The 16,668-nt window shown below is 36.4% G+C and overlaps 1 protein-coding gene across 1 annotated transcript in view; it reads right to left on the bottom strand.

The window, feature by feature from the left end:
* Positions 1-16,668, bottom strand: part of KPNA5 (karyopherin subunit alpha 5) — a 28,676-nt gene that overhangs the window by 5,483 nt on the left and 6,525 nt on the right. The window contains exons 3-12 of the mRNA XM_065400344.1: positions 16,137-16,238; positions 15,955-16,054; positions 12,969-13,063; positions 11,401-11,532; positions 10,205-10,293; positions 8,564-8,663; positions 6,693-6,856; positions 5,071-5,149; positions 2,910-3,035; positions 781-908 (exon numbers count right to left, since the gene is read on the bottom strand). Of these exons, the coding sequence (XP_065256416.1) occupies positions 781-908; positions 2,910-3,035; positions 5,071-5,149; positions 6,693-6,856; positions 8,564-8,663; positions 10,205-10,293; positions 11,401-11,532; positions 12,969-13,063; positions 15,955-16,054; positions 16,137-16,238 (1,115 nt within the window). The remainder of the gene's footprint in view (positions 1-780; positions 909-2,909; positions 3,036-5,070; positions 5,150-6,692; positions 6,857-8,563; positions 8,664-10,204; positions 10,294-11,400; positions 11,533-12,968; positions 13,064-15,954; positions 16,055-16,136; positions 16,239-16,668) is intronic.

Below are 16,668 nucleotides of genomic sequence, written 5' to 3'. Positions count from 1 at the left end.
TAGAAAAGGGAATCTATCTAATTTGCTAGTCTAAAGCCTGAGGTTGTATCTTTGTTTATTTTCTGTGTAACTTGTATATGTTTGCTAATCCTTACTATTTTATCCTTGAAACTGTGATTTTTCTCTCTCTATTAGGTAAATCTTTCTTTTACTTTTACCCCAAACAGGTGTCCGGTTTGTAAACTATGTTGAGTGTGTGAACTAAAGTAAGATGTGTCTGGGGGATTGGGGTCACTGACAAAACAGTGAGGAAAAGTCCGAATGGCTGGTAGCAAAGAACTCTGAAGACAGATTTGAAACTGGAAGGGATGTTAGTGTCACCCTGCAAGGAATAACTAGGCGGTGGAAGCCAGGGTGAGATCTTGTGCTTGTGGGCAGGCTACTGGTGTCAAGGGTCTGAACCAAAGCTGCTCAGCATAAAGGCACTCCAGGTTACAGGGCAGGAAGTGACAGAGCCCTGTAGTGGTCTGGGTGATACCCAAAATTTCGCACATACTTTATACAACCCATTTTCTAAGTTGCAATAAAAAAAAAAAATCACTGTATAAAGACAACTAGTTCCAAGAAGACAGCTTTGTTTTTAAGAATTTATTGTGAATTTTGCTAGAATCCAATTATGGGACTAAGAATTTTCTCTTTAAGAAAACAACATTTGAGGTCAAAGAGAAAGGTAAGTGGCAAAATACTTAACTGTGTCTCAATTCACTGGGTTATTTTCAGATGAACACTAACTGAATTTCACATATTAATACTCCTCTGAATCAACTTCTAATTCATTACCTTATCTGTTCAGGAGTACCTCCTGATGTTGCATTAGTGATGGCCCATGCTGCTTCTTTTCTGGTGCGAAATTCAGCTTTCTGAAGAATGTCAATCAATATTGGAAAAATATTTGCATCTATAACAGTCTAAAACAAGAAACAGTGACATTATACAATAGGCTTTAAATGGTAGCAAAAACAACCAAGCTAATATAAATGCGAGAAAGAACATTAAAGATGTTTCCAGAATAGAGAATACCACCATTTGGTAGAATCTGTCAGCCAATCCTTGTTTATTTTGAAATTATTTGTTAAAGATATTCATTCTTTTAAGAGTGTACCAATCAGCCATTGTCTATTAACATGTGAAGATTCCAGTGCACACTAGTTTATATTCAGGAAGGTCCTGGAGTATCTTTCTAAAGAATATTTTACTTATAGATTTGCCTCATGATGAGAATCTCAAAAGTTATAGTACAAAGAATAGTACCTTTTGAATAAGGATGTTTAGATTGGGTCAACATATTTAAGACCCTGATACAGTCCTGACAAAGTTGATGAAAATCTAGGATTTCGATTTGAAGTTAAAACTTTGAATAAAATAATTTAGCCTCAGCCAGACCAACCAGCTCGGAGAGCTTTTGTGACAAAAAGGGCTTGTGTTCTCTTCAAAAGCCACATTTCTACAAATGTATTTAAAAAACAAAAAAACTTAGAAGATGCACAACTACACTCAGTCCCCACATTAGGGCCACTCAACTAATTACAGAAAGCCATTGAAGTTGGCTGTAAGTTGTAAATGAAAATCTGACAATTTAAAATGGTGTATTGTCATCATAATATCTGAACACTTAGGCTAGATGTCTGTGGGATTAAAAATGTGCAAATACATACCAGGCTGATTATCGTTGTGCAAAACAAGAAAAACAAGTCTTTCACAGGTTTGCTAGTTAGTAAAGATGTATCTTTACACTGCATACTGTTCACCAAATTTGTTTTTTGAAGTTACATTAAAATTGCAATATCTTAATCTGGAATTACGAGGCTTTTTCATGGTGAGAACTAGAGCTGCTTGGGAAATGGAATTTTTTTCCTGTGGAAAATTTTGAGGTTTGAAATTAATTTCCATATCAAATCAAAACAGGATGTAAAAATATTGAAAAACTTCACAAAACAACAACAAAACCCCAGAAATTTCAAATCAATAAGGTTTAAATTAAAAATGTTGTTTTGAATCTACAAGTCTACTTGAAACAACAAAACTGTTTTTGATTGTGCCAAAAAGAAAAATAAAGTATCAAAATAGACATCTTCCCACAGAAAATTTTGATTTAAATTAAGTTAAATTTAAGTCTTTCACTGAAGTGAATTATCTACATGCTATAACGCACCGTCTGCCACATCAAGCTACTTTAACATGTATTCAGTTGACAGAATTTATGAATTATGTTAATAGAGATTAACATAGTAACTTGGGAAAAACAGCAACTGTCATATTAATACTGTTGAAAAAATATTTTATAAGCTTCCTTTGCATCTTTCATGTTTGTCAAATTTAATCATGTCCTTTTAATATAGAAATAGCATTTAAACTCAATTTGCTTTTCAATAACTGGGAACAACAGACCCAGTACATAATTCTGAATGTTGCATATAAAAATCCTGTACACCCCCAGAAGACTTCCCTACTCCGAATCCATTCTGTAATACACACTTTGTATATTTTTTGCAAAGCTCCATAAACATTTTTAAGCACCGGTCATTTAAAACTTTGTAAGCAAGCACTTGCACGTAAATATTCTTTGCAAACAATAATACTTAGAACTTTACATCTTTTAAATCTTCAATTCACTTTATAATCATTAACTAATTATCAGTCCCTTTAAAAAGTCAAAACAGGAATTGGTATCGTTAGCACAAAAACAATGCAGATATTCACATGGTTTTTATTTTTATGTAATTAGTTGTAAACTTAGATTAGAATTTCTAATAAGCACCACAAAGGCTGGGAAAACAAATATAAAACTCCAACTAGACCTAAAAATCAAAATGGAAGGGTAAAATATGTTAACTACATTTTTCCTTCCAAGAGAAAAGCATTAAGTGCTAGGTCGGAAGAAGATGGTTAGATTACTAACATTTCATTACCTGAATCTGAGCTCTGTTTCCTGCAGTAATATTAGAAACAGTCCAGCATGCTTCTTTTCGAATGGATTCCTTAGGACTACTCAGCAAATGAAGGAGACAGGGTAATGCAGAGCAATTTAGAATTACCTAAAATAATTTGAAAGTTGAAAATTTCTGCCTATACAACATAAAAAGGTATAGTTCACAGTTTACAGCTGAATTCAAAACAGACAGTCTTTATAAGAATAGTTTAATACTTTATAGCACCTATCAGATACTGTATTCCAAAATGAAGGTGTTTAATAGTGCCACAAAAAGAGCATAGTGCCACAAAAAGAGAAACAGATAATTTGGTGATTTGGGGAGAGGTGCAGTTGATTAGGCCAAAATAGGAAAGCTGTTATGGAGAGGGGGGAAAGGACTAGCTGAAAGACTAGTATACAAATTGTTAAATAACTTAGGTGGGCAACTGTATGCCTACTTTACACTAAAGTTACTGAAGCTAGATCCAAAAACCAAATAAATGCACATGCCAATGACAAAATTTTAAAAAAAGGCAGAAATAATGGAGGTACCAAACCCCCTCCCCCACACCACCACCTCCAATAATGCTCAATGCACAAATAATTAACTATTAAGGGCCATATTCTGCACTCAGTTATGCAAATGAAACTCCTACGGAACCACTCTCCTCAACTTTTGTGGCCCTATCCTATCCTGACTCTCCTTCTGCCGCCAATTGCTGCTTCAGTCTCTTTTAGCAGTTTATCTTTCCCTCCACCCTTGTGTTTGCATTTCCCTCTGCTTGGTCTTGTCTTTTACTTATCCTTTGGGAAGGAATGTACTCCACAGATTCAATAGCTATATGATGGCAACTCAAAAATCACTCTTCACACCTGACCTATGCAGTACCATCAATTCAATTTAGACACAGTTTCTTGTTTTTCCTCCTAAGCCCCCCATTTCTTCCTCCTTCCACTACTTTTGACAGTATCTCCATCTCTCAGGCCTTTACCTTAAGTCATTTGACTCCTCCCCTTTCTTTTGACACATCCAGGCTGTCACAAAATCCTGACACTTTCTATACAACATTTTAGAAAGCATCAGCCTTCCTTTCTATTCCACATGCTTAAAGTTTTGTCCAGGGCATACACATCTCCAGTCTTGATTACAGTAATCGCCTACTCTCTAGCATCCCTGAAACCTATACTGTTCCCCTCTTGTGAGTCCAAAACTGCAGTGATCAAAATTTTATTTCTAGCCAGCCTGTTTACTCTCTTAATCCACAGTGCATTACAGGACCTAGCCATTCCATTTAAATCCCTCCTAAAAATTTACTTCTGTGAGGCCCAATAAAATCACATAACTATTTAAATCAACCCCCTCTTCTCTAAGTCTTTTAGACAGTAAGCTATTTACTAGCTATTTAAAGCAGGGAATGACTATCTGCACAGCCTCAAATTCAATGTCATCACTTGACTAATCTTTAGTAAACCTTGTACAAGTGGGACCACAGGTTCATGGACAAATAATTAGTGTACCACCTAACTGCAACAGATAAATACAAGAATGGAGTACAGTTTCCATACAGGAAACTAAAGCCATTCTATAAGTGTTGGTTAATATAAAACATTCGTCTATTGCTTGTGATTTATAAGGTTCATACTGAAGTAGAAGCCATAATTACAGTCCACTTTGATACTTCTGTATGAAGTTTTTATGGAGAAAGAGAGGAAGTTTTGAATAAGTTCACATGTGTCTAAGAAAGCAACTAGAATGGCTAAAAAAGACACTTTGTCCAAGTGGGTCATTATATAGAGGACTCCTATTAATAATTACTGAAAACGTGTTATGTTAATACCTGGGAAGAACAAAAAAGAGTAACATTTTAAAATGGAATACAGTATTTTACCCACAGAAGTGGAATGACTAAATTAACCTTATCCTCACAGCAATTACATGTAAAAGTCCTTGGCCAAAAGTATTAATATCTTGTCAGACTGGTAATACAGAATGTGTCTACATTCTTATATGGCCCCTTTCACTACAGTATCTGAACACCTGTGAATACAACTAATAGCCTTAATCAGTTTCCTGAATAGCACAATTCATTCCTACACCAAAAATATTCTATGTTCTTTTCCAAATTAGCTATATTTCTCAAGTTAGAAGTTGGTCTTACCTGTGTTTGAATATCATCACCAGTCACAATATTTCCAACTGCTCTTAATGCAGGAGACACCACCTTGTAATCATTGTGCCTAGAGACAATACAAATGTTAAACTGCTTGAGGCTGCCAAACTTTATACAATAACTACAGTTGGAGGGTTTAGGCTTTTGATAGGATTTAAACTTATGGCCATGGCAACAGAAAGCCATCTCTTGCAATCTTCCACTTTTTGGCCAAATTCTCCTCCATAGCCGTTAAGTCCAATTGATTATTTTAAAGGAAGGATTTCCCTTTGGAAGTTGCAACAGTGATGGTCTGTCACAGAGAAAGCTATGTCTACAAATCAAGGATGTGAATGACTTCACCCTCCCTGAATTTCACAGAATAACTGGGCCTTTGGGAATGACATAATCCAGTGAGCAAAATTCCTGAAGTAGCCATCTAGCCTAAATAGAGAGGCAGTGAAATTGAAAATCTCCCCCTTCCTCCAACTAGTTTTTTTGGGAGGCAGACTCCCTTCCGTTCTCACAAACCAGTAGCATGGAGACACCCCCGCACCCCCGGCAATTACCAATTAGGACAAGAGTCTACTGAACTGTCCTTCACCAATCATGAAAGAAAAAAGAAAAAATGTCTAACACTCTCTCCCTAAAAGTATCCTAGCCATCTATTCATAGGGAGTAGTGCTGAATGAGCAGCTCAGGGATCCATACTCTGCTATTCTGCAGTCTCATAGTGCAGAGTGGTTTTCTGTTTTTTTCCCTCTTGGCAGACTATGAACTGTCCACCTAGTAAACTGGGAAAATGTGAAAAATAGCACAAGTCTATTTCTGGGATTTATGCACCCATTAACTGTCTATCTTTCTGCTAGTGGACCCCTTAAGTTTAATATTACCAGCAAGAAAACAAATACAAAACTCAAAAACTGAAGTTTTCAGGACAGTTCATGTCTCAAGCACAATCCCTTGCTCTCCAGGTTACAAGTGCTGTGGAGGAAGCATCTTTCACTAGCAACCTAGGAAAAATTCAAGGAGCTGATCAAGCCAGAAGTGGCACTGAAAGGCTTCAGATTGAAGCTATGTCCAGTCCTCCTCAGCCAAAGAGACAGGCACTTTACATGGGCCATAAGAGAGGACAGAAAAAAAATGGAGTAACCCTAGAAAAGTGGCTCTCAACCTTTCCTGACTAATGTACCCCTTTCAAGAGTCTGATTTGTCTTGCATACCCCAAGTTTCACCTCCCTTAAAAACTACTGGGACAAAAGCGTCACAACACACTATTACTGAAAAAATAGCTTACTTTCTCATGTTTATTATAATTATAAAATAAATCAAATTGGAATATAAATATTGTACTTAAATTTCAACGTATCATATATAGTGCAGTATAAACAATTCATTGTCTGTATGAAATTTTAGTTTGTACTGACTTAATCAGTGCTTTTTATGTAGCGTGTTGTAAAACTAGGCAAATACAATATCTAGATGAGTTGATGTACCCCCAGAAGAGCTCTGCATTTCCGATTGAGAACCACTGCCCTGGAGGACAGCCCATCAATACTGTAGGCCCACAGTCTGAGCTCATGTTCATGTTGGCAACATCCTAAAATAGAGATTTGACTAAAGGCACTTACATAAGAAGTTCCACCAATCTTCGACAGACTCCAGAATCAATAACTGCTTGAATTTTATCATTGGGTCCATCTGAAAGGTAAGAGAGGGCCCAACAAGCATCTGCTAATACATCTGGGTCACTGCTAAATAACAGTCTTGATAAAACATTTAAGCAAGGAGCAACCTAGGTTAAAAAAAAATTATACATGATTAGATGTTTCCTCTATTTTTTGTTTTAAAATTTGTTTTCCCTGTGCTAACAGAAAATGTGAATTAAATTACATGCACTGTATGGTGAATAGAGTAGGCTTACTGTCTCAGAATGGATTGTTCCATGGTCAGAGGCTAAGGATGATTGATAAACCCAAATCAGAACTCTGCAGAAATTACCTTTACTTTATCACTCAGTCTGCTACAAAGACATTGCAACCATGCAGTAATGCTAGTCTTTGCATGAAAAGGAAATGATTTATTGTGTGTTTCAGAATTTATTTATCAAGGCTTGCTTTTCAGCCTACCCACTTGAAGGAATTACATTATTATAATCACTTTATTAAAAGGGATCATATGTTTTTCAGCTGCCCATATACTACTGAGTTTTACAGAACCAAGCCAGGCAAATTTCTTCTGATCTCAGTTCCCATTCACTTGCAGTATCTCTGGGCAGAGCTTGGAACCCAACCTCCTCTTATCACCTCTACATAGCAGTTTGTCTGATGAAGCGGCCAGTTTGAGCCCCACCTCACCCCTCATTTTTCCCCTCAATGGTCAATGTTGGGAATACTGGGTTCTTTGCAGGAATTACGAGTCCTTTTCTCTTCAGCTGACAGTTGCTACACAATTCTGCTTCCTCTACCTCCTTTTAATGCTGCTATTGTGACGGGCAAAGGAACTACTCTGAGTAGCAGTTGCCCAGAGAAGAGAATAAGTAAGTAGCAAAGAGCATCCTTGTTCCACGCTACCAGAAAGGGCTATTATTGAAGGCAGCATCTTATAAATTGGAATAGCAAGATGGGGAAACTACTCACCATTTTGTTAACATCCCCCCACAAGAGTAAAATTAAAGTAGCAAATTAATAATCAATCTCACACTCTATGAGAAAAGTTATGCAGAAGGGAAAATTGAGAGAGGCTGAGCAATTCACTTAACCAAGGTCACAAAAGCCAATGGCAGAATTGAGACTAAAATCCAAGAGTCCTGATCTCACTCCCCTCCCCTCTTCCAGAATACCCACTGATTTACTTTAATTAAATAAACTATTTAAAAGCTTTACGATAATGATACAAAAATGTTCCTCATTTCATTTACATTACAAAGATGGATTGCTTTTTCAAAGTTAAAACATCACCACATTAATACTATTCTGCTGAAGAGCTATAGCAAAATACAAGAACCTTGTTTTCTAGCAAGATACTGCAGACCAAGTTGATGAAAAGTTAAGTGACACTTTTCAACTACTTTTAATAGTTTATTCTCTTGTTTATAGAAAGCACGATAAAAGATTAACATAGCTTCTGTAGACACACTGGATTTGGTTTGGTTTTCAGATAGCTAATGAATCAATATTCTTCGCACTTGCATTAAGGTCAGCAGAAATGCACAAAGCTCTGCATATAATGTGGTAACATCTACATTTTCTGTTGTGTCACACAAAATGGTGACTATTTATTGGTGAAGACTTAATTTAAATCAAGCTCAGAATGAGGAGAATAGATAATATGGATCTACTGCAAACATGTCTTCTCATAACAAAAAATTCTTTACCCCGGAGACTGACTGGGTTGACTACACGAAGATTCTTCTCTGTATGAGAACACCACATTACAAGTGTAGTGCCCCTTCAAATTTTGTAAGTTCTTTAAAAGTGAAATATTTTGATACCTTACATACCTTACTAAAGTCTGGAGGTGGATTCTTGCCTCTACAGAGGTTTGAGAGGGCCCAGACTGCATTTCTAGTTGTTGTAAGTCTATTTGAATTTGTTAACAATCTGCCAAGGAAGAGAACAAATATCACATTACATTCATTACCAAGGAGTGGTATATTCCCTTGTTTTCCTAGGATTCTTAATACTGTCAGAAGTCTAGAAATAATTCCTATCTCCCTGCACTAGTTTAATTCCTTTCCTCTTGCAAACACTGATTTTTGCCTGCTTTGAAATATTCTCATGGCACAGACCAGTTTAATAGATTATGTGGTTCACAAGAGACACTTCCCCTTACACTACTGTATAGCATCTCTCCCCTCATTCACAATCACATAACACTGCGGTGGCAAGTACAGCAACTGCTCACATGAAAAATAATAGGAAGGTAATTAATTGAGTTTCTTGTAATGCAATATAGCAGCTGCTAAAAGGAGGAGCCAGGAACAGCAAGTGGGAACTTTCCTTATTAACATAGGTATTTTCATTTAAAGGAACACATTCAGGCTAAGCTATTTTTAAAAAGATTGCTACGTATGTTACTAGAATAATTTTTTAAATCTAAATTTACTTTTTAAGCATTTAAGTTTGAAAATGGTAAACAATGCTGCAATATTTGGGCTGCAAAAACTGGGAAGGAATGGATAGACACGTTGTTCTGTGTTTGACATTTTCAAGTTGTTTGTAAAGTGCTGAGGTTATTTATTTTAAACACATCGTTAGAGCTCCTCTACACTTGAAAGTTTATTTGGACTAAAGTAGGGTACAAATTTAAAGCATAACAGCTATTCCTGAATAACTCTGTAACCCAGGAACCTCTTGGTGCCAATTGGTTGGGGGCATAAGGGTGCATAGTTTTACAGGGATCCCTATGTCACATATATTCATAGTAAGAACTTGCAGGTGGTATATGAGGTCTCTACTGAGAGGCAGTAGCTCACCAGTCATCATAATCGTGAGATTTATGTATGGATAATATTTAAGAAGTTATACGTAGGGCCCTACCAAATTCATAACCATGAAAAACACGTCACGGACCATGAAATCTGGTCTCCCCCCGCAAAATCTGGTCTTGTGTGCTTTTACCCCATATCATACAGATTTCACAGAGGAGACCAGCGTTTCTCAAATTGGGGGTCCTGACCCAAAAGGGAGTTGCACGGGGGTGGTAAGATTATTTTAGGGGGGGGGTCGCAGTATTGTCACCCTTATTTCTGCACTGCCTTCAGAGCTGGGTGGCCAGAGAGCAGCAGTTGTTGGCCGGGCGCCCAGCTCTGAAAGCAGCGCCCCAACGGCAGCAGCGCAGAAGTAAGAGTGGCAATACCATACCGTGCCACCCATAAATCAATTACAAAATCCAAACAAATTCAGCCTAGATATTCCAAGTGTTAGAACAGATATAGGTTTTTTTATTTTTGGTGTTATTGGTCTAAGAGCTAGTAAAGCAAAAATGACAATCTACATTCAAGTATTTCCTATATAAAGTATAAAAGCCTATGTAAAGTTTTTTTTAAATGCACACACACACACACACAATAACTTGTAGTGTATGGTTCCCATTCTCTAAAACCGTATGTTTTACTTACGGTATTAGCTTAAATACTTACTCCAAGAGTGGTGGGAGTATTCTACAGTTTAAGACAAAGTCTCTGCATTCTGCGTTGTCACCAGCAATATTACCAAGAGCCCACACTGCCTTTAGAAAACAAAATGCTAAAGTAAGCTAATATAAACACAATAAAAGTTTATCTAAAATACTTTTATAGCGTAGACTATACATTATGTATTCCTCTCATGACAAATTCCTATGATGGAGTCAAAATAGCTCATGATTATAATTATTACCTGAACAGTCCAGAAAAGAAAAACCTCTCATTGTACAACTTTCTCAAATCAAACTTGTATACTTGATAAATTACACGCAAGAAAGGGCTTGCTAGCCTTTTGGCCAAACTTTATAAAGGCCATATATTTGTACAAAAATCTCAAACACTTGAATAATTATATCCGTAATGAATGGTATTTTATAATGTGAATATGCTTCCACCAAAAAAAAAAGATATCTGCATTTTCCCCGCAACGATAAAAATTTTGTATCTGCATCCGATCTGCGATCTCCAAAAATGGTCCGCGGATATCCACATCCGTGGAAATAAAATGGATATCAGCAAATTTGCAGGGCTCTATCCATATGCAATTAAGGATAAAGTTCCCTTTGGCTAAGCAACTCAACTGCACACAGCTATTTAAAATGGAGTCATTATAAAGGATTTGTTAGATCAGGAACTATTATTGCTTATCATTTTTCAGTCACTCCAAAATGAGCTAGGCATCTTACAAACGAGTAAATGACAGTCCCTGCTCTGAAATGCCACACCCTAAATTCAGCAAGACACACCGGGGCGGAGGGAAGAAGTTGAGAGGAAAGATAAGGGAAACAACAAGATCCTGGTAACTCAAGAAAGAATATGGATATCTTGGTGGTGAAGTTATTTTATTTTCTCTATTGCTATGCCTTCAGATCCCCTCACTTCTTGCAAACATCACAACAGAAAATGAGTTTTTAGGAGGAAATAGAATGAGATAAAAGACGTAGGCTGGCGAAAAGGAAGCATAAGGGGCAGCACAGAAAAAAGGCAGACATTAGTGAGACGGAAAAAAGGAGCATACAAGTGTGGAGCCTTATTTTTGTAGTCATAATAAACTAGTACACAAATTCTATTGCTCAAAACTTTTTAAACCATACACAGAGGAAACAGAAAAAGGACAGTTATTTAGAAATTACAAAAACACAAATATGTACCTGCTCCTGTACATCTTCATGTTCTGAATTAAGCAACTTAATAAAAACTGGAACAGCTCCAGTCTCAATTACTACTTTGGTGTGTAGAAAAGTTCCAGATGCTATATTTGTCAAAGCCCAAGCTGCTTCAAACTGTTGAAGGAGAAAGACAAACAGAAGTCATTAATGGGAAAGCAAACATATTAAACAGAGTAGATTTTATGTATTTGGAATTTTTATCAGATTATCCAATTAGATTTTTCTTCTCTGATACTAAAATAAATCTCTCCATTACTATGCTTTTACAAAGAAGAAAGTCACTGGCATAACTAAATAATCTAGTACCTATTAAGCATCTTAGCAAAGGAACTTGTTGGCTTGATTACATTATTAGGGCTTTTCTACACATGGAGTTATTCCTGATTCACTGTTCCTAATTTAATTTCATGTGTGGACAGTCTTATTCTGGAATAACAACATGGAGTTAAATTAGTAACAACTCCATGTGTAGTCAAGCTCTTAGGTTTTGACAACAGAAGCAAGTTGCACTGATTTAACTGAAGGTGTCATTAAATCAATTTCGTTCAACTGATGCAAACCCCTGAATGGACACTAATTTCAGTTTAAACCAGGTTTAGCTTAAAATTAATTCTGGTGCTACTTTCTTAGTTAGACAAAGCCTTAGGCCTGGTCTGTGCTACAGAGTTAGGTTGATATAAGGCAGCTTATGTTGTTGACCTGTGTGTCTCGGCTACAATGTTCCTCCCACTGATTTAACTTGCCCGCTATGCCGACCAAATAATTCCACCTCCGTGAGAGGCGTAGCGCTTAGGTCAACACAGTTAGGTCAACACAGCATCCTCATACACACTGCACTGCTTACATCGCCTGTTGCTGTCTTTGACAGCCCAAGGTCCCCACAATGCCCCACTTAAGTCAGTGTAAGAGCTCCAGGTGAGAACACGCACCACCAATAGAAGAGCATAGCGCAGACACAAAGAGACCATTTAATTACTGCGGTGGCTGTAGGTCGACCTATCTTAAGTCAACTTAATTTTGTAGTGCAGACATGCCCTTAGTCTGGCTTTCCATGTGGCAAGACGTGTTGGGCAGAACTAGGTGTATTCCTATTGTTTGTTGAAAACTTCATAAAGATTTTCTGGAGGGGCCAAATAGAAATTTTTTGATTTACCATTTTTTCCTAATTTTCTTTTACAAGATTTGTGAATGAAGTTAATGGTCACAAAAACATTTTCAAACCAGACAGTGTTGGCAGGTGCTGTGTCAGCTTGCTTACACATCTATGTCAATGCCTCTGATATTCCAGTTTGAGGGCCCTCTTGAACTGAATGCCATTCACACAGAAGGATTTGATAAAATGAATATAGGGAGACTAGCATGGAAGTCTCGAGGGCCAAGTCAGGATTTCTAGTAAGTGGCAATAAGCTGGCATCTCATGCAACTGGAATACAAATCCCTGATGACCACATATTACTAAATCCAATTCTAAAGCCATATTCTCCTCAGTTTGTTTTCTGAGGTTTTTTCCCATTCCCAAACCTAAGTCAATATCAGTAATATTCACTCACTTGGAGAGTGCAATTCTCATTCCTCTCTAGAAATTTCACAAACCTCTGCACAACTCCTTGTTTCTGTATCACTTCATCTATAGGTGGATTAGGCTCTAGGGGAAAAAAGAAGATTATTTGCACTAATGAAAATGAAAGGCAAGAGCTTAAATTACATCATAAATATAAGATTACTGAGCACAGTTCTCAGGAAATTCCTGCCATAATTGTAACCTCAAATAAAATTAGTTCCCTCATTCATTATCTTAGGACTTGTTTGCACAGGGGAAAAAGCCTGAAATAGCTAATTTGAAGTAGATTAACCTAAAGTGCACAAAGACACTCTTAGTGCAGAATAAGAGCATCTACATGGGAAGTTAGTGCAGAAAAACGATTGCACTTTAAATTTACAACCTAGCTGTTGGAAATAATTTCTCAAGTTTATTAAGGTTTACTACTACTCCGTTTCCACACAAACATTCCTTTATTAGTTCCAAAGGCCACTCGGTGTGTGTTTAATCCAAAATATAAGCATATACACCCATATTCTATACCAAGCAACAATATAGTCATAAGCATTAGCCAAATTACTTACAACAGGTTCAGGCCAGGGAGACACATTCCCATCATGGGATGACTCCAAAGTGGTAAGGAAAAACTCAGACAAAGAACTGCTAGACAACCTTGCTTTTTAGACACGAACAAGTGATGTCATTGCTGGTTACTGGATCTTAACTAAAGTCAGCTCAAGCAGTTTAGGACACACCGAATTGAAGCTCTCTCCCCTTATCTCACTTAGCTATATTTTCCCCTAGCTACTGAACTAAGCTTTTCTAACTAATCATTTACCACACCTGGTGCCCAATTAACCATGTTTTCTTTATTTCTATTGCTTAGCCCAAATCTTAAATAAGATAACACTTGTATTTTCAGGGTTACTAGATGTTTAACAAGCAATTCACTCTTTCTGGTCACATTCTTCGGGCCTATCACTTATGTCAAGATCCAAACTCAATTTAACTTACTCAGGTCAAATGTGAGACTATATTCCTTCACTAGCTATTTTGCTTTCCTGTTGTTAGCTTCCCTGCTGACAAGCACTTAGATACAGCCCCACTAAACTACTGTAGTGTATTAAGTACCTTACTGTGTATAGCCTGTGGTAATATGTCAAGCCCCCTGCATGATGGCCTATAATCAGCTCATTGTAACACCGTTTACTCTGTGCCAATCTTTCAGGGCAATGTCATCAAAGTAATCAATCTGAGAAGTTGCTTTTAAGTGTTCATTACTTCCTTTTGCTAGCTAATAGCAATTATCTAATAATTATTTCTGCTAAATAATAAATAGCTGTACAATCTACTATTCATAGCTATGTATTCAAAATTGAAGAGCCACAACCAGGCACCCGGTCTGAAGCTGCTGTTAGGATCCCAACTGCAATCCAGAGAGAAGTCTGCTTTTCAAGCAGATCATTGTTCAGCTAAAACTTATCAGAAGACTTATGCAAGACTCACCAATATCCAAAAAATAAAATCAAAGCAATGAAGATCCAGAATCACGATATGAAAGACAATAACTCAGAATCCAGTAAAAGTCAGACTACATATACAGCTTGTTAAAAATCACAGCCTGATGTGCTAATGTCATTCGACCACTTCCTTTTAGAATGTTTCCAAATGTCAGAGTCTGAAATTTTGTCTACAAGTTGTGCCCTGGTGGCTCTTTACTTGAATAGTAGATTGTACAGCTATTTATTATCTAACAGAAATAATTATTAGATAATTGCTTAAGGGAGACCATCAACTTAAAAACTACACTTATCTGAATTTTCTATGAACTTACTATTGTTACAGATAACATCTAAAATTACATTAGAACAGAGGTTACAGGGGAAAAAAATCTATTTTTCTCTTTTGAATTTTTGTATCTGGCAGCACATTCTCTACAGTCCGTTTCAGCCTCGGCGCCAGCCTACCTCCCGGCCTGAGGTAAGGAGGGGTACGACCCTGAAAAGTTTGTGGACCACTCCCCTAAAGCACAACAATTCATATCCATCCCAAATTTAGTTTTATTTATTCTTATCTAATGCAACTCTGAATGTTTTCATAAATCAATATAAAAGTCTATTTTTTTTCAATCCTACTAAGCTCTTGGCTTCAATGATACATCGTGGCAATGACTTTCACAAACTAACTGCATTTTGTGTAAATATATTTCCTTTTATCAATTTTAAAATGTATTGATTGCTATACCAATAAAGCAAGATATCCAAAAATCCAGCTGCAACGTGTAGCTATATATTATAGTTTGTACTACAAAAAATAAGGTACTTTACAAAAATATGCTCAAGACTGAATACTTTAATTTGGAAATCAAATAGGAATAATGCAACAGGAGAATACCAAACAGTAATGGTTAGATAGATAGATACTTTAAATAAGTAGGTATAAACATATTGAATATGGCTTCCTAATAATTTCAGTTCTCTAGGCTTCTTTCGGATGTATAATTATTTAAATATTATAACATTTGACTCACTTTTGCTAAAGATCTGATTATACAGAACAAGTCAATTGTGTACCATGTTCCATGTAAAGGAACAAATCAGCATTAGAGATAGAGGCCATTATGGTATCAGCCACAATCCCAACTACAATAAACTGGAAGTGTATTTTAACATTAGCAGCTGAATCAAAATTGTTCAAGGAATTCAACCATTGCAATGAGCACTGGTAAGTGTGCAATCACTGCCCTAGCTCCCTTTAATCACAAAGTCCTTGCTTTTGTTGCTTTATCTGAAAGACTTATTACTGTAATGAATCTTTTTGTGTTTAGCCATTATGTACAAATGAATGTGATTTAAACATAGCTAGGAGCTCCAGCCAGATCGTTTTTTTTTTTTTTTTAAAGTTGCAAATTTAAGATATATAAATTCAATGCGACTAATACTTGTTATATGAACATAAAGCAAGCAGCATAAAAAAAACCTAAAATGCTGATTTACCTTTAGAAAGCAGTTTTCTAAATTTTTGTGTTGCTGTGAGCTGTTGATCAGGATCATCTGAGAAAATCATCTGCACCATATCAGCTGTAATAACTTCTTCCTAAAAATGTAAAAATGGTATGTTGTTTGCAATTTTAAGCACATTTGTAAAAATACTTTAAATGTATTTATGTATTACTTACTTCTGGAATAGGTACAGTAGAGCTGACATCAGGATCCTGGATGGGGCTTTCTACCATAGACTCTTCATTTCCCAGGAGAGAAACATTTCTGCGTTTAAATAACTAAACAAAGAAAAATGTGTCAAATTTTACATTGTTCTGTGTTTTTTTTAAATTTATGGGATAGATATGCAAAGCATATAGAGGGATGAACTGCTATAGATTTTTTTTTTATAAGTTTGAAGAAAATAAGTTTCCAAAAGCAGTCATCAAAACCTCTCACCAATTCTCAGAAACTTCACAGAAAGTAGTGGATCATATGAAACAGTAAGGCATATAGATTAGGATGAGTGATAGTAATGTCTCAATTTTCCAAAAAACCCTGAATTTTAACAATGACTGTATACTGCCTCCCTTCTTCTCCCCAATCACTCATGAAACTGGAGATCTTAAAAAAAAAGCTTTAGGAATTTAAAGGAAAAACCCAAACACCCCTGCAGTATTTGTAATCCAGAAAGAGCTAATGTACCTTAGAGCAGGGGTTGGCAACCTT

The sequence above is a fragment of the Emys orbicularis genome, chromosome 3 (genome assembly GCF_028017835.1).
Source record: "Emys orbicularis isolate rEmyOrb1 chromosome 3, rEmyOrb1.hap1, whole genome shotgun sequence".
NCBI lineage: Eukaryota > Metazoa > Chordata > Testudines > Emydidae > Emys > Emys orbicularis.
This window is presented reverse-complemented; position numbering and strand designations above follow the sequence as displayed.